General features: G+C 36.0%; 1 protein-coding gene and 1 long non-coding RNA gene across 2 annotated transcripts; both read left to right on the plus strand.

Annotated features, from left to right (window-relative positions):
* Positions 1–4,072: 4,072 nt before the first annotated feature.
* On the plus strand, positions 4,073–4,555 carry LOC149076648 (zinc finger MYM-type protein 1-like). Its single transcript, XM_089242276.1, has one exon. The coding sequence runs from the start codon at positions 4,073–4,075 to the stop codon at positions 4,553–4,555; it is 483 nt and encodes a 160-aa protein (XP_089098402.1).
* A 6,007-nt stretch (positions 4,556–10,562) lies between these two features.
* Positions 10,563–16,241, plus strand: LOC149076649 (uncharacterized). The gene is made up of 3 exons (XR_016194083.1): positions 10,563–10,968; positions 14,339–14,441; positions 16,075–16,241. It is a non-coding gene; the product is annotated as an uncharacterized LOC149076649 (long non-coding RNA).
* Positions 16,242–21,007: the final 4,766 nt, after the last annotated feature.

The raw sequence follows: 21,007 nt of genomic DNA on the forward strand, positions 1-21,007 counted from the left end.
AGCTCCTGATTCACCAGAAATGTCCAATTTGTTTTGAATAGGTAAATTTCATAAATGTGCGTAAAATGCAAACTTAAAAGCCAAAAAAATTCAAGATGCTTCGTCCGCAAACACAGTGGTTAATTTTTTGGTTGTGGTGTCATGCCTTGCGCCACCGACCAAATTCTTTTCCTCGTTATGTCTCATTTCATTATAACACACATTTGAATATTTCACCCCTTTATTTGTCGTTGTTATAGTTCAGCTACATTGCTTAGGTAAAAAATAATAATTTAAATAATTTATGTAAATGTGTTTTAATAATAAATTATAAAAATGTTTTAATAACACTATTATGCCATTTAATTAGTGGATCTACTCAGCAGAATATATCACTGTGGCTCCAATAGCTGATCACAGCGCATCATTTAGAGAAAAATTTATTAAATCTTGAAATGTTTTGTCAATTTTGTCTTTTTTAAGGTTAATAACGTTTTTTTTTTGTAGGACACGTGAAAAAAATTTGAACAATTTTGAAATCTGGTAACACGTTTGAGTTGTGTGCAAATGCTTTACGAAAAACATTGTTCACGAAAAATTTCATAACATTAAAAGTATAATTTATGCATGAATGAATGATGTTGCTTTCATTGAAAGCATCAAGCAAAGCATGTGATATATAGCAACTGACCATGCGATAACGCAGGCCCATAACTTGAATGTGGCAGCGGGGTGCTACTCCGGAGCCCAAGCCGAATGAGGTGCCTCACAAAAACATTCACTGATTTTGACTAATAATAACTCTTTCGGGGGGGGGGGGCTAAGAAAAGTCACCCCGGGGCCCCGAGAAGACACGCACGGTTAAGTTGCGCTGGTGTCATCAGTTGATTCAAGAGCACTGGAGGGAGCACTGCCAATGAATGGGGCAATAAAATCAGGAGATAGCGTACAACTCAGGATTTTGGCAGGATATCACGTTTCGTGAGGTGTTGCTTGATCTATTTATGTAAATACTTGACAGGTATAGAACAAAGGCAGATCTAATATTGAACATTTATCAAAATTGTGATGGGAAAAAAAATCTTCTTTCTCCCGCGAGATGTCGCCAATAAATATGACAAAGATATGCGGCTTCAAAATTATGAGAAACCCAGGGGGAGGGGGTTGGTGCACGCAAATTTTCTAAAAAAACATATTTTCGAATTTTTCAATTTCAAAATACTAACTAGTACTACTTTGCGTCTGTGTGTTCACCTTTTTGTTCTACTTTAAGTATTTTTAACATATTTTAATATAAACTGGTGACAGGCATTATATATGCTAAATGTTTTCCATTAAAATGCTCTGTTCTCGAAAAACTGAGGGTTTTTTTTTCAGATAAAGAACATTTTTCCAAAAATCACGTGTTCAAATGTCTTGAAACTTTGTGTGTGTCTCCCAACACTGAGGTGTTACATACCTTAATGCGAGAGGATTTCTTATTAAAATATTAAAATGTTTTAAAGAAATTTTATATGACACAAAGTAGGAGTAAATTTCAGTGATTCTTGAAAAAGCTGTAAATTGTTGAAGTTAAAATTCAGGAAAAAAAACTATCAAAAAATACTTAACGTTCTCTTTAAATGGTATAAAAACATTCATAGTATTTGAGGTAAAAAAAATTGAATGCCTAAAGGGAATAGAAAATGTTTAAATGTTTCTAAAAGGAGGGAAATGTTTCCTATAGGAAAAAGCCTGTGCAACGCATACGAAACCAAGATAGTGCACCAACCCCCTTAATGCAGTGGTTCCAGGGCTATCTTAAAAGTGTCATGGAAAAATTTGCTTGTCTGGTTCTTACAATTTCAACCAGGTCTCATTTTTGTGACGCCCCTGGGCATGCTCGGGTGGCCCATGCGTTAAGACAGCTCTGAATAACTCAAACTTCTTTTTCCCATGGCTTCCTTGCCTATTTCATGGTTCACCTGCGGTCTCCCAGAATATAGTTTATTAGATATTTTACCATATGAAAGAATCACTTCAGGGCGACACATAATAAATCAATGTTTACAGCTCACCACGACGCCCCTGACAAAGGTTGGCGGCGGGGGAACCTCGACGCACACTTTGAGAAACACTGTCTTAATGGATAGAAGCACTCGTGGGCGGTTGATTATTTACATTGAGAACAAAATCACCAATTTTGAACGTTAAAAATGAGCATCTCTAATTGAGAGCTAAAATCACGCAGTTTTGGATCGAAGAAGAGACTTATAGTCAATTTTATTTTTCAGGTTAGAATGAAACACTTGTTTAGTGACAATGTGATTTTAAGTAAGAATCGACAGTGGATGTATTTTATACGCCACAAAAAGTTATAATTGATCTGTTGGGTAATAAAATTCAGTTGAATGCGTTAAATTAAAGGCACTGTGTGTAAAGAGGTTTATCGTATTTCTGTGTACTGCACAGAAACTGGCAATAAACTACATTGATACTTTCGGTGGTCAGGTGATCCAAAATACTGATATCATTTGATATCCTCGGAAGAATAAAAGCAAGTAAAGAGTTTAAAAACATATTGAAGGCATTTTGAGCGAGATATAAAGAAATTTTGTAGCGTTTTCGAAATCTCTGATTTATTGTGGTAAAGGATATCGCTGTATTGAGAGGAGTTTTACATTAAGCCAGCGGTTCCATAGAAATCTATGGAAAATCGCGTTTTGGTTTATTAATTTGATTCCAGAAGGAATTATCTTCGTTAGCCGAGGTATCTCGGTGTATGAAAAAATTTAACGAATTCACCAAAATGGTCTGTAATTATGCATAACCACCGATACGTTTGATTTTACCGGATTTATCACTCTTTTATTGTGACATAATATGAAATTGTCCTAGCGTCGTTCTCTGTTATTCAGATAAAAAAAAATCGAAAAAGATTTCGACGCTCAAGAGACGATGAAAATTTATCGGTCGTTTGAACACGTACCTATTATTTTCATGTACACTATCAATTAAATTACACATCTTGAGAATATCAATTTTTTTCCCTCTTTATTTCAGAAATCCAGCGTTTCTTTGCTGTGAAATTCGCTGATGGCTCCTCAAAAAAGAAAGTCAGGTACAGAAAACAGAAAAAGGAAAGCAGAAAGAGGGGCAGAGCAAAAAAAAGCTGCACACAGTTTTCAGAAATATTTTAACAAGCAAAGTGAAGTTTCAATTTTGCCCAACGCCCAGGGTAAAACCATTGTTCTGGTCCAAAATACTGTAGAGAAAGTAGAATCTTGCGCATCAGTCAATTCACCTATTGCGAAGGAAACTTTTCAAAGAAATGATGATAATTATGCTTTAAGTTCTGAAGAGGGGAAAGAAATGAATAATGAGGGCCAAACGAAAGCAACCAAAACCGACGAGGGCAACAAAAATCTGGAAAACCGAGCAAACCTTGTCGTAGAAAATGATGAAGTTCATAATACTTCATTTGTTAATGGTGATAACAAAGACAATATGGCAATTCAATCACAGCTATTAGACGTAAGTGATCCATCTCAATGGTCCATTCCTTCGACTAGCTCTCATAGAGATCAACTCATTTTAACTGGACCAATGGAAATTCCTCCAATGAATTTTCCTGCGAATGAGGTCGGCCGTCGCTTCTCCATAAACCTCGTGAATTGGAGGAGTTTGAAAATGGAGAAAAGGTGAAAAGACGCTGGCTTGTATATTCCACTAGAACAGATAGCCTGTTTTGCTTTTGTTGCAAAATTTTTGGGAAAAATGCATCTCCACTCGGCTCAAGTGGATATAGGGATTGGAGGCATGTGGCAGTTAGACTGAGAGAGCATGAACGCTCACCAGACCACTTGAGGGCTTCTTGCGATTGGTCTGAAGCCGAAATAAGGCTGAAAACCAACAAAACAGTCGATGCAGCTCATCAGCATTCAATGAACCAGGAGGTACAGCACTGGCAGTGTGTTTTAGAAAGACTCGTGGCCATAACATTGTTTATGGCTGAACACAATCTGGCTTTTAAGGAAGTTCAGAAAAAAAAATTTCACCCAACAATGGAAATTTCCTTGGCCTCATAGAATTACTCGGGAAGTTTGATAGCGTTATGAAAGAACATATTAGACGAGTTTTCAATCACGAAGTTTCTGATCACTACGCTAGTAAAAGAATTCAGAATGAGTTGATCAATATTTTGGCCCAAGAGGTTCTGAACACAATCCTTTCAAAAGTTAAAAGTGCTCGATATTTTTCTGTTATTGTAGACAGTACGCCTGATATAAGCCATTCTGAGAAAATCTCAATTATTATAAGATACGTAGATATTTTGGCTGCCAAGATAGATGTAGTTGAGCACTTCATTGGATTCAAAGAGGTTCGTAGCATCACTGGAGAAGGTCTTTCTAAACTCATAATTGATGCCTTGACATCACATGGTTTAAAGTTGGAAGACCTTCGTGGACAAGGTTATGACAATGGTGCGAACATACGAGGGAAAAACAAAGGAGTAAAAACAAGAATTCTAGATGTTAATCAAAGAGCTTTTTTTTGTTCCCTGTGGTTGTCATTCTTTGAATTTAGTTGTGTCTGACGCAGCTTCAGAAACAAAAGCAGGAATAACTTTATTTGGAGTCCTCCAGAGAGTATATATACAGTTTTTTCAGCTTCTGTGCATCGGTGGAGTGTTCTTCAGAAGCATGTAAAAACACTTACTGTTAAACCTCTGAGTGAAACACGATGGGAGAGTCGCATTGACAGCGTCAAAGCTGTCAGATTTCAGACGAAAGAGGTATATCAGGGGCTGATGGAGATATCGGAAATATCTGATCCGGGTATGCGGCACGAAGCCTGCTGTCTAGCCGAACAACTTTCGGATTTCCAATTTTTAGTTCCGCTTTGCGTATGGTATGATATACTGTTTAAAATACACGGCATAAGCAAAACTTTGCAATCAAAAAACATCAACTTAGCTGTAGTCCATACCTTGATTGAAGGAACATAAATTAGCATTTCGTCTTACAGAGAAGACGGATATGCTGAAGCAAGAAAAAAGGCTGAAGAGATAGCAGAATCTTTAGAAATAGAAGCAAAATTTTTTGAAGACGTACGAGTTAGGAAGAAAAAGAAGTTGTTCGATTATGAATCACCAGACCAGGGAGCAGTGAAAAATCCAGAAGATAAATTTAAGCATGAATTGTTTTACCCCACATTAGATAAAACTTTGGTATCCTTACAAGAGCGCTTCATGCTATTGAAAGAACATTATGCCTTGTGGGGATTCCTTTATGACATAGAGTCTCTGACAAATGAACTTCCCGCTGTAGAGCCCTTCATTTAGCTTTGCAAGGGGACAATGATGACATTAGTGGAACAGAGTTGGAGCACGAACTCAAAGAATTGAAACTGTTGTGTTTTCTTTAACACTTTGTTAGCCGAGTGGATAACACATGGGTATTTATTTTGTTGAGTATTTATTATTACGTTAGACTTAGATAGATTGCATACATATAGATAGGAAGAATTTATAAAGCGGAAAGAGCAGAACATTTAGACATCTTGTCTACTTGATGTCCGAGGTGGAACTCACTAGTTCCCCTTACACAACACTAGGTGGCGTTGTATGTTCTTATCAGTTTAGTTCTTTTAGTCATTTCTTATAAGGACACCACATTCCTCCCCGCTAATTTAAAGATCCAACCGGACAGGAGCTTTCCTGGTTCGTTGGGAACGTCGCAAAGGAACGGGAGTACTGGACATCGCTGGTGGCTTGCTGGACGTCGCTGGTGCCTTAGCTGGTGTTGGTAGATCGCTACTGATCTCTGCCGGAGTTGTCTGTTCTTCTGGAGCAATCTGTACTTCGGAGTCAGCAGCGACAGGAGTTGATGAAAGTTTGCCTGGAACTCGGGGTATCACCAAGCTTGACTGGACTTGATTGCCAGCTGCTCTCATCTGGTCGATGTGACGTCGGAAGAGAGTTCCATTTACATCTACAGTGTAGTGTAGAACTCCGTCTTTGTTGAGAACAGTTCCGAACTTCCACTTGTTATTGGCGGATCTGTAATCTCGCACAGCCACACGATCTCCTGGCTCGAAAGTTCGGTCATAGAAGTCTGTGACCTCATTTCTGATCCTTTCTTGAACTCTGTTTTTGATATTTGGCAAGACTAGGTCTATCCTTGTTCGGATTTCTCTTTTTAGGAATAACATTCCTGGGCTTTGCATGGTAGTCGCATTTGGCGCTTTTCTGTAATTCAACAGAAACGTGCTCACTTTTTGGTAGATGTTTCCGGGAAATCTTTGCATCGCCCGAAGGGATTGTTTTAAGGTGTGAACGTATCGCTCTATCGTATAAAAACTCTTTGGCCATGCATTATACATCCGTCCTGCAAGGTATACTCGGCTTCCTTCCCTCCTAAAGGTTCACCGAATTTCAATTTCCTCAGCAATGGACCCAACTCTTCATCATTTTGTGTCTCTTTTGCTAAATGTTGAGCTTTCACTGGTAGATGTTTCCGGGAAATCTTTGCATCGCCCGAAGGGATTGTTTTAAGGTGTGAACGTATCGCTCTGCCTGCCCGTTGCTTGATGGTTTGAAGGGAGCACACGTTTTGTGCTTTATTCCATTATTCCTCATGAATATTTCAAACTCGTGTGATGTGAACTGAGGACCATTGTCACTCACTAACACTAAAGGCAGTCCAAATCGAGAGAAACAGTCCCGTAGGCATTCAACTGTCTTGAACGTGTTTGTTGATTTCATCGGGTATACTTCCATCCATTTAGAATGAGCATCGACTACGATCAAAAACATATGCTCGAATATGGGACCTGCGAAATCTACGTGAATTCTCTCCCACGGAGCACTCGGGTATTCCCAATGGTGTACCCTTGCTTTCACCGGATCGGACTTGAATCTGGAGCAATCTGGACAGTTTTTAGCAGCTTTTTCTATGTCGCTATCAATGTCCCTCCAGTAGACGTAGGATCGAGCAATTGCTTTCATTTTAACAATGCCCAGATGGCATTGATGGAGTTCATCAAGAATTTGATTTCTAAATTTCTTCGGAATAAAAACTCTTTGGCCATGCATTATACATCCGTCCTGCAAGGTATACTCGGCTTCCTTCCCTCCTAAAGGTTCACCGAATTTCAATTTCCTCAGCAATGGACCCAACTCTTCATCATTTTGTGTCTCTTTTGCTAAATGTTGAGCTTTCACTGGTAGTGTTTCGATTTGATTCAACTGGAAGAGTTCTATGTCATCCTTGACAACTAAGTCTTCCGACCTTAAAGGTAATCGGGAAAGACAATCTGCATTACCATGGTTCTGTGTGTTACGATAAATGATATCGAATTGATATGCTTGTAAGATCAAGGCATAATGCAGAAGTCGAGTAGCCGTCAACACTGGTAGACCTTTCTTCGAGCTGAATATCGCTACCAAAGGCTTGTGATCTGTTATGAGAGTAAATCTTCTGCCTTTCAAGTAAAGCATAAATTTCTTTACTGCCCAGATAATTGCCAAAGCTTCTTTATCAATCTGGGAGTATCTCTGTTCCGTTTTCATCAGCGTACGAGAAGCGAAGGCAATTGGTCTTTCTGTTCCATCTGGTAAGACATGTGATAGAACTGTTCCTATTCCCACTGGAGAAGCATCCGAAGCAAGAGTAAGAGGTAGTGTAGGATCATAGTGCATCAAGATTCGCTTTGAGCAAATTTCCTTTTTGATCTTCTTGAATGCAGTCTCACACTTTTTAGACCAACGCCACGGAACGTCCTTTTTTGTCAGCTCATTGAGAGGATAGGCAATGGTTGCCAGATTAGGACAAAATTTCCCGTAGAAATTTACCATGCCCAGAAAACTTTTTATTTCCTGAACGTTTTTCGGTGCGGGAACTTTCAAAATTGCTTCAGTTTTCTCATTTGTTTCACTTAGGCCATTTTCATCAATTTTGTGACCTAAGAAATTTATTTCTTTTTGAAAAAATGTGCTCTTTTTCAAATTTAACTTCAGCCCATGCTCCTGACATTTTTTGAAAAAATTTTCCAAAGCCCTGAGATGTGACTCGTCATTTGTTCCGGTCACTCTGGCGTCATCCATAAAAACTTTTACACCATCTATTCCTTGGAATAGCCCATCAATGTACCTCTGCCATATTGCTGGAGCTGCATTTAGGCCGTACATCAATCTTTTACAGGCGTATAACCCCTTATGAGTGTTTATGGTTAGGAGTCGTTGACTGTCAGGGTGCACTTTCATTTGCAAATATGCATGACTGAAATCCAATTTTGAAAATCGTTTACCCCCATTTAAACATGAGAATATTTCCTCAAACGTTGGTAAGGGATGCTGAGGCACCTCTAGCTTAGGATTTAATGTGACAGAATAATCTGCACATAACCTTATGGATCCGTCTGGTTTCACCACGGGAACAACTGGTGTAGCCCAATCTGAAGTTTCAACTCGCTCGATAATGCCTTCTCTTTCAAGCCGGTTTATTTCTTTTTCAACCCGGTCTTTTAATGCGAAGGGCACAGTTCTCGCTCTACGAAACTCTGGGGTAACATTTGGTTTTAGCTTTAGTTCCACTTCATGGTTATTTATCTCACCCAATTTGTTGTCGAAAATTTCTTTATAATCATCCAACAATTTTTTGAGATCCATGTCATTAGCGGTCCTCACAGCCTTAAGAGAGTTCCAGTCTAGATTGATTTTGTATAGCCATTCACGGCCAAAAATCGTGTCTAAATTTTCCCTCACCAAATATAAGTTCAAGTGCAACTTTTGTTTTCCGTACTCCACTTTCACAGTGACATATCCCGCTGGGACAATTTTTTCTCCATTGTATGTCCGGAATACTAAATTCGTAGGTTGAACTTTTTTCTTCGAGATTTTTCTGAATCTCTGTAAGCTCATTACTGATACTGTTCCACCCGTATCAACTTCCATACTCACTGGTTTATTGTCTATGTTGACAGTAACCATCATCGGAGGCTTTTTCGGCTCTTCACTCAATACTCTCTCTAACCCAAACATGGAAACGTCATTTTTGTTTTCCTCAACTGAAATCTGTTTCTGTTTGTTAGGTGTCGATTGAGTCTTCTTTGCCGCGTAGCAGGCTTTTTCTATATGCCCGATTTTTTTACAGAAGCGACATTTGCTAGCAATAAATCTGCAGGAGTCTTTATCGTGATTTGTCCCTATGCATCGTATACACGGCGGATATTTGACAGCGGCGGCAGAGTAGTTTCTGTTTTGCGTGGGCAGTTTCGTTTTCCTCTTCCCCGCTTTCACTACCTTCAATTCTGCCGGCTTCCCGATAATCTCATTCGCCCCCTGAACAGCTTTCTCCATCGCCAGCGCGATCTTTATTGTTTTGTCTAGCTCGATGTCGTCTTCCTCAAATAAACGATCGAGGATCGCTCTATCTCGGATCGCTCTATCTCGGAGCCCTCTGACGAAAACATCCCGAAGCATGGTGTTCAACATCTCTTGTTTATAATCGCACGCGATTGCGAGATGTCGCAATTCGGCTATATACGAACTGATGCTTTCGCCTTCGTTCTGCTTTCTGTTTATAAACATGTGCCTACTCGGTATAATCAATGCTTTAGGATTCAAATGGTTCTTCAAAACATTCTTTAAAATGGCGAATTCTTTCTCCGCTGGATTGTCCGGAGACAATAAATTTTTTAACAAGTTGTAGAGCTTTGCAGAAATGCTCGAAATTAAGACTTTAGCACGTTTTTCTTCTGGGACATTTTGAATGTCTAAAAACGCCTCGAAACGTTCTATAAACGAATCGAAAGTCTCTGAAGCTTCATCATATTTATCAAACGAAACCGTCACTTTTTGGTTTGTTGACGTTGAGCCTCGTTGCTCTTTGAGAGCTTCCATTAGAGCTTGATTCTGTCTTATTAACTCTTCAACTAAATTTTCCATCGTCAGAGATGTATGAAAAACTTTTTCTCCTACCTTTTGCAGTCTTCGAGTAAATACTCTATCCAACTTTTAAGATGGGCCTCGTCGCCACTTGTTGTGTTTTCTTTAACACTTTGTTAGCCGAGTGGATAACACATGGGTATTTATTTTGTTGAGTATTTATTATTACGTTAGACTTAGATAGATTGCATACATATAGATAGGAAGAATTTATAAAGCGGAAAGAGCAGAACATTTAGACATCTTGTCTACTTGATGTCCGAGGTGGAACTCACTAGTTCCCCTTACACAACACTAGGTGGCGTTGTATGTTCTTATCAGTTTAGTTCTTTTAGTCATTTCTTATAAGGACACCACAGAAACATTTTATTCGTCCGGGTCAGGGTTCGCCTATCCAAGTTCTCCGCTTCATCAAGGAATCCAATCTTCAGGATTGCTTTCCCAATGTGTGGGTGGCATAGTGGATTTTATTGACCATTCCGGTGACCGTGGCAAGTGCCGAAAGGAGTTTTTCGAAACTGAAACTCATGAAGACCTATCTGCGTTCGACTATGACAGATGATAGACTGTCTTCTTTACCCCAGTAGCACAACGGTATCGGCATGCGTCGGATCGACGTCGATGCGACGCCGGTTCGTCGAGTGGATACCGAGCGTCGAAAGATGTCGGAAATTTCTACGTGTCCGATACCGAACGGTATAGTAAAAATGTATTCAGTCGGTAAACGCCAAAATACCTTCATTTTTTTCTCTAAAATAGTTTTACTCTCACTTTTACAGCATTTCGTTTCGAAGGAGAATATCTTAAACGATAATTTGTTTCTTTTGAAATAATCTAAATTTTTCGCCCATCATAACGTCGCACTTGCCATTTATAACGACCGACAACGACAAAGAACGGTATAGGACACTACGCGTTTCTCCCCTCCCGTCTTCCCTGTCAGTAAGCATCAACAAAGCCGGCCATTTTGAAAGCACGGCGTTAGTTACAAGCTGCGAAGGCCGGCGCTTTTATTGTTTATTAACGAAACAGTTGACGCGAAGACAGCGTTTAGAGAAAAGGTAAGCATTATTTCACTATTGCTATCGAACTGTATGATAAATTTTCCAAGTATTAGATATTGTCAATGTTTATTTATTTTTTTTTTTTTACCGTCGTTTTTGATAAATCCGTTCCCTCCTGCTGGGCTGTGATCTTTGGCGGGCCCTTAGATCATGTTAACATGGGCCCCCTGTAGTGAATTTACAATGTAAAAAAATAAATAAGGGTTGTCACGGCACTCTCTCTTGAGCCGTACGTACCGTAACCTTGGAGCTGAGGCTATTTGAGCTCCTATGGCCCACATCTGGGGGGGAGCCATAAATTTCGTTCGGGGGGGGAGGGAGCCAAAGTGATAGAATAATAGATTTGGCCATCTTTTTCCCTTATATTCGATCATTTTCTCACATTTGGGGGGGGGGGGGGACCAGACCCCAAAGTCCCCCCCCCCCCCCCCGCCGCCGCTACGCCCTTGGCCCATATCCAGGGGTAGGGCGCTTAGACTAAGATCTGGGGCCCTTCTGTATTCATAGCATGGAAAAATCAAAAATGATGGTATTTTCCCCGGGGGGGCCCTGTCGGCCCCACCCTTGTGATGAGCCATGTTGAGCGCTCCCTATAAATTTTGCGCTGAGCCCCCAACCCATATTCACGAATATACACAATACCACACACCATTCCTCCTGCCTACGGGACGATTAGGGATTTTCAGCCCCCTCAATATTTTTTTCTTGTCAATAATTTTCATGTCAAACTGAATGATCATGGGCAAGGCAAGGTCGTAGCGTTCCGTCTTGGGGTCCCTGTTAAAAGGTTGCAAAATAAGTAAACATATTTTTTGTGAGGCGCCATTTGGCTCGATGCCCCAGCCTATTTACAGGCCCGATTTTTCGCCATTTTGTATCCTAAGCCTCACTTGTGGGCTATCAGGGCAGGGGTTTTTATGTTCTCTGAAGTAAACTTTTGTATAATATTATGTATATTTTATATGAATTATATTTTTATGTAGAAATTAAAGTTATTGAATTTTGTCATGACAGAATTCAATCATCATGCCCCCCTTTTCCCTGAATGTAAGGAAGCATGCTTAAAATTGTTTAAAGTATGTACTTAATAAATCAAATATGAACATGGAAATTTATTTGAAATCTATAGTATATACTTATTTGAAATTTTACATACTATGAGTTAAACTTGACTGAAACTTCAACACAATGTGATAATTGGCTATATAAAAATATTGCTCTTTGGTCTTGGCACACTATTCTATACAGTGTAAAAATATTTCATCAATAACAATGTAACTCCTTTTGTCTCTGGCCACATTCCTTACTCTCTAGGTCACTCTCATGCTTGCACACTCTATGTTGTTCTTTTTTTTTTGCCTCACAGCCTAGTTCATTGCTCTTTAAGCCAATCTCATGCTTATACACACTAACAAACCTGACCCCCAGCCAATGATTTGGCTGTAGTTAGCATGTTTACAAATCACATATCGCTCTCTGTAATTGTATCTTTACCCAAAACATTATAAAAACTATTCCATCACTCAAAATCAGACATTGTATCAACAACCTTGGGGTTAAAAAATTTTTTTATCATGAAATGGTTCCAACTTTCCCAAAAACTAATGTAATTGCAAAGAAGCCAGAGCCACATTTTTGTTCGATAAATTCAAGATCCTTATTTCTCTCTTCTTTTGTGACATTAATTCCCTATTAGAAGTTAACACTGACGAGCTTATAATAAATGCATAAAAGTGTGCATCTGTTAATTATTTTTCATATATATTTTTATATTCTGATGACAAAACCTTTGTATTGTTTGATGTTGATGCTTCTTTTATCTTCAATTGCAGCTTTTTCCATGCCAATACACATTCAGCTATGGAGCAGTTGTGTGTGTGTTCCTTTGTACAAAATAGTTAATTAATTGGCTATTGGTTTCAGAATTGCAATTATGTCCTTGACATTTCTTTTTTAATAAATATGTAAGATTTCACTAGAGATGTTACTATCTGAGATCTGTGGTCTTCACAAACTTTGGTAACAACTGACGAATTTTTAACATAAGATTCAAGAGAATCACAATAAGTATTGTATTCCATCATACCTCTGCAGGAAGACCAATGCACTTCCACCTTACACATGATACCATGCTTTTGAGAGATGATTGCGGAAGTATCTAAATATACTTGTAACATGCTTTGTTACATCAGTTTTAACCAAATCTTCGACTAACAAGTTTAAAATGTGGGCACTGTAGCAATATGTAAGTCCCGAAAAGCCAAGCTTTTCATCCAGGGTCTTTCTGGATGAAACCATATTTGCAGTAACAAAATTTGATATGTTACATATGAAGTTTTCTTCTGTTGACTTCACTGAACTAAAAACCACATTTGCTAAATAATTTCCAGCATGTGATAAGTCAGATGTGTCAATAGTATCAACATAGATGGCTTTACCACGCTATTTGATAACACACAGAATTTATTCATTATCCATCCATTCATCGCCATGCAATTTTTGATTTTCTAAGTCAACTTATACATTATAATATACATTATAATATAAAAATATTTGAAAATGCATTTAAATTAATTGATATTTAAAATAATCTAATAACAATTTAAATCACTTTAGAGCTGCATAAATAATTTTATTCAATTACAACAGATAATTTTTCACATCTGAAAAAAATTGATTTAAATCATGATTTAAACTGCTGATTTAAATCACTACAACCCTGATCATTTTGTCACACACTCACCCGATTTCTTGCTCTCTCCAGGTCACTCCCATATTCACACCCTCTAAATCACTTTTTGTTACTCCTATGCTTGCACACACTGTTACTCATGTACTTGCACATTCTTTTTGCTGCATAGTGACTTAGTTCCATGATCTCTTGGTAGAGTGGGAAGGTTGAATGACATGACCAGTTGACTACTTGACCAGTCATTCCTTAAATTTGCAGCCCCTTTGAAATTTTCGCCTTGAGCTATAGCCCACTTAGCCTCTTTGTGAATACGCCATTTGGGGGTACCTTACCAGATTCCTGTCTGGGGGCCATCTTCAAGATGTAAAGAGGGGGGCATGCCTACTTGGTGATGTTGAAAATATTTATTAGCCCATTAACTTATATATAGATCATGGGGCCTCTGATATACTAATCTGGACCCATAATCGCTCAGAGCAGGATTTTTTATGTGGTTCTGTGTAGTATATTTCTAATGTAAGTGAACAGTGATTACATTCTTTTTCAGCTCCCCTTTCCACTCTATATGCAAGGGGCTATGATTAAAATTGTTCAAAGTATGTTCGTGAAATATTAATAAGCAAATGTATACTTTGAAATTTTTATACCACATGTACCTATTTGGAATTTTTCTAGGAGTTAAACATGACACAATGAAACTGCGATACAATGATAATTCCCTATATAATGATACCATGCTGTCGTCTCGCACTATTCCACCAATAAATCATGTGCAACGGTAAGTATTTTTCTTTTTCTTTAAATACCATTAAATTGGAATTTTACCTTTTATGATATTTTATTATTTTAAATAAAAGTTGTATCAGAAAAAAAGGAATCAACATGCGTTCTAATCTGTTGGAAACTGATGTTCAACTGCAGGGGCGTAGCCAGAAATTTCGTTCGGGGGGGGGGGGGACCAAAGTGACAGAACAATGGATTTGGCCATCTTTTTCCCTTTTTTCGGTCATTTTCTCACATTTCGGGGGGGGGGACCAGACCCCCCCCCCCCCTCGCTAGGCCCTTGTTCAACTGCCATGGGGGCAAATGTGGTTAAAATGGTAAACTTGTATAATACAACCTTGAAAAAGTTAGTGAAAATTAATTATCAAATATTTTTAGTATAGACAATTCCTACAATAATGATGGTGATTTTGTATAATTTGTAATATAATTTAAGATGTGCAGTATATATGAAGTTAATGCATTGAACGATTATTCTCGGAGTGTGATTGTGCAGCTGATTGCTATACAGGGTTGTCATGAAGGAAATATTGCTGAGTTGGAATATCCCTCATATCATATATATGGCCTTGCTACGTTGAAATAATCTGTTTTTACAGTTCATAAAACCTTGACATGGAAAGTCCAAGCATAGGTCTCCATACACAACTAAAAGAAATAAAAATAATTTGAATTGTACACAAAATGGTTTCAAAGTGGTGCATTTGTTTGTAGTTTATGTGTACAATTGAAGACTATTTATATAACTTGCAATAAAATAAGGAGTAAAATCAAATTTCAGGATACAATGTAAAGAATATTCATAAGTACAGTATAAATTTGGTTTTTTTTTTTTTAAATTACAGTTTTTCCTGCTGCAACTGTACTTAGGTTTTTGAAAATGTGATTGTGGAGACTTGAGCAAAAATTAGTGGAGCTTCTGCATTAATTTTCATTTCAAAAACCATGTTTTGAACAATTTAGAGTGAAAATTAATTATCAATATTTTTAGTATAGACAATTCATACAACCTGAAAATTAGTTTATCAAATGAACAAAACATTGCTTTAAATCTTGACCTCTACAAAAGATCAAGATTTAAAGCAAGATCTGAGTATATTCTTGTATATGCACACACACACAGTTTGTAATTTTTTTACTACATTTTGTCTTATTTTCATTCTATAAAACTGAATTTGTTCGGCTAAGAGTCATCCAGTAAATTTCAGTCACTGTTTAGAAAGTCCAAATCAATCCAGAAATCAGATTTTTTTAACGTGAAGCTCAAGATGAACACCCGTTGATGCAAAACATTTCCAACATCCAGTGCAAATGTATCAGTAGCTATTATTTTTTGTGGTATTCGTGTGATTGGTCTGAGAGATTATTTTGATGTTAGAGAATATGATTTTTTCACACCATAAAGTTATCAAAGATATTGGTGGGACACCAGCTCAACATTTCAATATATACCTATTTAAAATTATCATGATTTCATGAAATATTGTTGGGGGGGGGGGCGGCTTGAGCCAGTGAAAAGTTGTACCTGCAAATTATACTCATAAAATATATTTCTCTAATGTAGGCTACTATCAAAATATTCTCAATATTCAATAAATTAAAAGAAATGTATTTTCAATGTTTTATAGGTTTTGTCTGAAACATAAGATTGCTGAAATTTTTTGCTGGCATGAAGCACCCTGTTCCATGTGCAATAAAAAGTTCGCAGCTGTGTTAAAAAAATTTATCAATATTTGAAAATATCTCTTTAAGAACTTGTATATGGAGCAATATTAAATCATGTCTAATAATTCTATTTGTGCTCGCTTTATCTTTGCTCTCTTCATTTAATCCCCAGAAAACTGGAACTAGTTTTATTTGAACAGGTCATATAAAATGCATTTAAAATTATTGGTGGTGTGTTCAAATGGCCTGAATTTCTAGAATCCTGTACGTATATAGTGTGAGGTAAGTACGCCAGTAATAGGCTTCCTTTTTCAAGTTTTAAAAAATATATATCGAAAGTTATGAGAAAACTCTGTAGCTTTTTTTACCATATACCAAGCTATATTTTTTCAGTTGCCGTTTGGTGTCCAAGCTGGTTTTGAAAAAAAAAATTAGGTGGAAAAAGGATGCCAATAATCAGTCAAAGCAAGACATTTCATTTTGCACTAAGAGTAATAATTTCATATTCTAAATACAAAATTGATTGTGCTTTAAAGACGTTAAACAAATTGCACGTGAAGTTGAAAGGGTGGCCTACTCTAGGGTCAATCATTTTCACATTATTCAAATTTTATGACGTGACATTGTAATCAGGCCTACCAATCTTGCTGAAGTGATACCCTCCTCTGTGAACAATCTTAAATACATTTTGCTTTCAAACATACTATATCTTTTAAGAGAATTCTTTTCTATCTACATACAGATATTAAGACAAAAAAAAAATAATGAGACTAAATTCCTGCAGAAGCAACTTCTCGAATGCTTAAATATAAAAAAAATGAAGCTTAGAGAAAACAGAAAAAGCAAGAATTGGAAAAGAAAAGAATAAATAAAAAAATAAAACTCAAAATAAAAATAAAATAAATAATAAAAATTTAAAAAAAAAAGCGCTCTCAAAAATACATATAACTATATGCCTGTTTCAAGAAATAAAAGAAAAATAATTGCTCAAGGTTTTTGAGTTTGACAGGAAATAATAGGCGTTTTGTTCATGTACAAAATTATGTGTCTACATAATACGTCCAGATATTATTGCATTATTTCCCACAGTTGAAATCGAAAGAGCAGCACCTTGTTTTTCTGTGGATAAAAAATATCACCTGTGAAAGAATACAAGAAAGTCAAATTTTCATTTTAAATTATATCAGAGACCTATTCCACTTATAATATTTTTCAGTGATGTTTCTTTTTACAATTTTGTCAAGCCTATTGCATATTTTTCATTGTTTTCATTCAATATCTGGGTGGCCATTTACTGCTATATGGACTGTAAATATTTTATTTATATAATTCTTAGCAGTCAAAATTTGATCTAATAACAATAACAGATGAGTTTGAATTATAATAAATTATTATACAAATAATTATTTCAAATATTAAAAATAACATTAAATATTTTGAACTGGCACACTTACTTTTTGTAGCAGTACGTTCTATTTTTTACGTTCAGAACACATAAGTGTTTCGTATAGTAGTATAGAAACTGAATTCTGAATGTAACTAGAACTTATGCATCAGAGTTTTTCAACTAGTGTGCTACGTGAGAATTGTAGTTATGCCATAAACATTTTTTAAGGAAATTATCAGATTAATTTTTAAAAGAAATCTGAAGCCGTAGATATTGATTATACAATATCTGAGTACTATACACCCATCCTCCGGGAACACTTCGATATATCTATGAGATGGGAAGCGGGGTGTGTCCGGTCTTCAAAGGTCAAAGTATCTGAGTACTTAAGTGCGAGGAATTTAATTCTTTTTTTCAAATTAGATGTATGTGTAAGAGGGGAAACAGCAATTTTGAGAGAAAAAAAGCAATAGTTTTTTTTTTTTAAATATTGGCCATGGTTCATTTCTGTTATTACTTAATGGAAGAATTTTCAAGAATTGCACAAAAAAAAGGCATATAGAAATACCTCTGTTCTTGTTATCATACGTTATCATATTTATGGAAAGCAATCTTTTTTGCATTTCATTTGATACTATGGAACGCAGAAATCTATTACAAATAATAAGTCTTACAAGAAGATATTTAAACCTATCTTTGCTCAAAATTCAACCTAGAAAAAGCAGACATTGTAAACTGTATTAACTTGGATTTAACATTAAATTAACAGCAGATTGAGTTTTTGAATTTGAATTTATTTTTTGTGACCGATTATAGTAAATAGTTATTTAAAACATATTTTGTGACAATCATAACAAAAAATTATTTTTCTATTTTATTTGAATTTAAGTGTGCCGCAGGATGAAGAAAGGGCCGACTTCTCGAAATAGAAATGTGGCGACAGGTTTTATATTGTAATAACAAATCATAGCTAACGTAATCGTAAACGTCAAACTACGTCGACAAATGTATGACATTTTTATATCGACGTCGGATTCGCTACATCGAACTGTACAGACAAATATATGCCATTTTTACGTAGAACGACATCGGTAAACGACGTCGAACGTTCTCGGGAGAGATGTAGCTCGACGTCGGAATCGCTACGTCGAACTATACAGACAAATATATGCCATTTTTACGTAGAACGACATCGGTAAACGACGTCGAACGGTCTCGGGAGAGATATAGTTCGACGTCGGATTCGCTACATCGAACTATACAGACAAATATATGCCATTTTTACGTAGAACGACATCGGTAAACGACGTCGAACGGTCTCGGGAGAGATATAGTTCGACGTCGGATTCGCTACATCGAACTATACAGACAAATATATGCCATTTTTACGTAGAACGACATCGGTAAACGACGTCGAACGGTGTCGGGGTCAGATATAGTTCGACGTCGGATTTCGCCAGGTCGAACTATACAGACAAATATATGCCATTTTTACGTAGAACGACATCGGTAAACGACGTCGAACGGTATCGAAATCTCTACGTCGTTCTATATTGATGTGCTACTGGGGTAGCAATTCTGTCTATTGAGAATTCGATTGCACATAGCTTGGACTTTTCAGTGTTGCTAAAAAATTTCGCCAAAGCAAAAGCTCGTAAAGTAGCTTTTCTTTGAGTTCGTATTATATAATTATTTTTTTACTTTGTATTATATAATTATTTTTTTACTTTGTATTATATAATTATTTTTGTACTTTGTATTATATAATTATTTTTTTACTTTGTATTATATAATTATTTTTTTACTTTGTATTATATAATTATTTTTTTACTTTGTATTATATAATTATTTTTTTACTTTGTATTATATAATTATTTTTTTACTTTGTATTATATAATTATTTTTTTACTTTGTATTATATAATTATTTTTTTACTTTGTATTATATATTTTTTACAATAATTTAATTGCATATTTCATTATGTATTTTAGTTGTTTATTTCATTATGTATTTTAGTTGTTTATTTCATTATGTATTTTAGTTGTTTATTTCATCAAGTACCATAATTTTATATTTATTATGCAGTTATATTTTTGTATTCCATTTATGTAGTTGGTTAGTAGGTTTATCGAGTTTTAACTTTTCCTAAATTAAGCACAATCTATTTTCGGGAATCAGAATTAAAAAAAGTAATTACAGCCTTTGTGATTAATTATTGTGTATATTTTCCGTAAATGCGTCATTTTTTAAAATATTTATATAAATGTGTTAATACTAGATTAGTACATTTTCAATGTTACTAAATCTCCTAATTAATCAAGTATCACTTAGTTTTGATGGTTGCTAAAAAGTTAATCACAGGAATCCTTGTATAAGAAAAGGGCTTGACCAACTTCGTTTCTGTAACTGGGGGGGGGGGGGGCCGACAGTAGGTTTTGCACCGGGCGCCACTTGGTCTAAATATTAGTTGTTAAAGTTTGCTATGCAAAGGTGCATTCATTAAAACTTGCGTTTTTTCGTGAATGAAAATTTTGAATGAAAATTTAATTAAATTTTGATCTATTTGTCACTATGTTCCACAAGTATGTTGATGTTCTTCTTGGCGACCAAATTTTTCGCCAACCACTGCAGCTCAGATGCTTTTTCTCAACCCATTTTCGACAGATCTTCCGATTTTTAACCAAATTTCACTCAAATTTTGCATATGATTACTGGTTACTTAACTGAGCAATTTCAAAACATGGAAAAAATTATATGAATTTTGATTTTTGAAAAATCAAAGTGATTTTCTTTGTACCTTTTTTTTTTAAATAGTATAACATCCTACTTTTCTATTTCCTAACATGATAATTTCTTGGAGAGGGCGATTTCCCCCCACCCTCAGCTTTTACAAAAATTTAAAAAGTAACAGTAAGTGAAAATAAATAAATAAAAAGCTAAAAAAAGTATAATTAAAAAAGTAAATAAATAATAAAAGTACAATAGAGCAATGGGGAAACAAGGTTAAATATATACATATATTGGGTATATGTTCTTCACCCCTTCCCCGGAAGAAGTTGAAATGATGAACTTCTTGCAAAAATTTATATGAAAATTACTTGAAAAATTTTTTAAACACAGCCAAATCAAAGAGTCAAAAATGGGTTTATAAAAATATAGATTCAGAGGCCACAGTAAAGCAATTTTCAAAGTAGTAGCTGGAGGACAAAAAAAAAATATTGCTCATAAAACATAATTTGTTAATAATTATAATTTTAACAAGTTATTTGGATTTGTATTCCAATAGTCTCGTTTTTTTGCCTTGAACTGACATAAATATTTTTTAATTTTCAGTTTTCTTAAAGGTCATGAAAGAAGGCAGCTTTGGGAAATCAATCTTCAGAGAGAAGGCCTCTGATTACTCCAAAATTTGCTCCAAGCATTTTACAAAAGACGGTTTTGATTAGGAGAAGTTCATAGCTAAAAAAAGCTTGTTAGAAAGTCGCCAAAGAAGCGGAGAAGTGATGAAA

The sequence above is a fragment of the Pholcus phalangioides genome, unplaced genomic scaffold, assembly GCF_987345545.1.
Source record: "Pholcus phalangioides strain wild (caught in Gottingen) unplaced genomic scaffold, Ppha-v1.0 ptg000015l_1, whole genome shotgun sequence".
Taxonomy (NCBI): Eukaryota; Metazoa; Arthropoda; class Arachnida; order Araneae; family Pholcidae; genus Pholcus; species Pholcus phalangioides.

Bases quoted from the DNA above. Each gene is read 5' to 3' on its own strand.
- LOC149076648 (XM_089242276.1), top strand. From the start codon at position 4,073: ATGAAAGAACATATTAGACGAGTTTTCAATCACGAAGTTTCTGATCAC.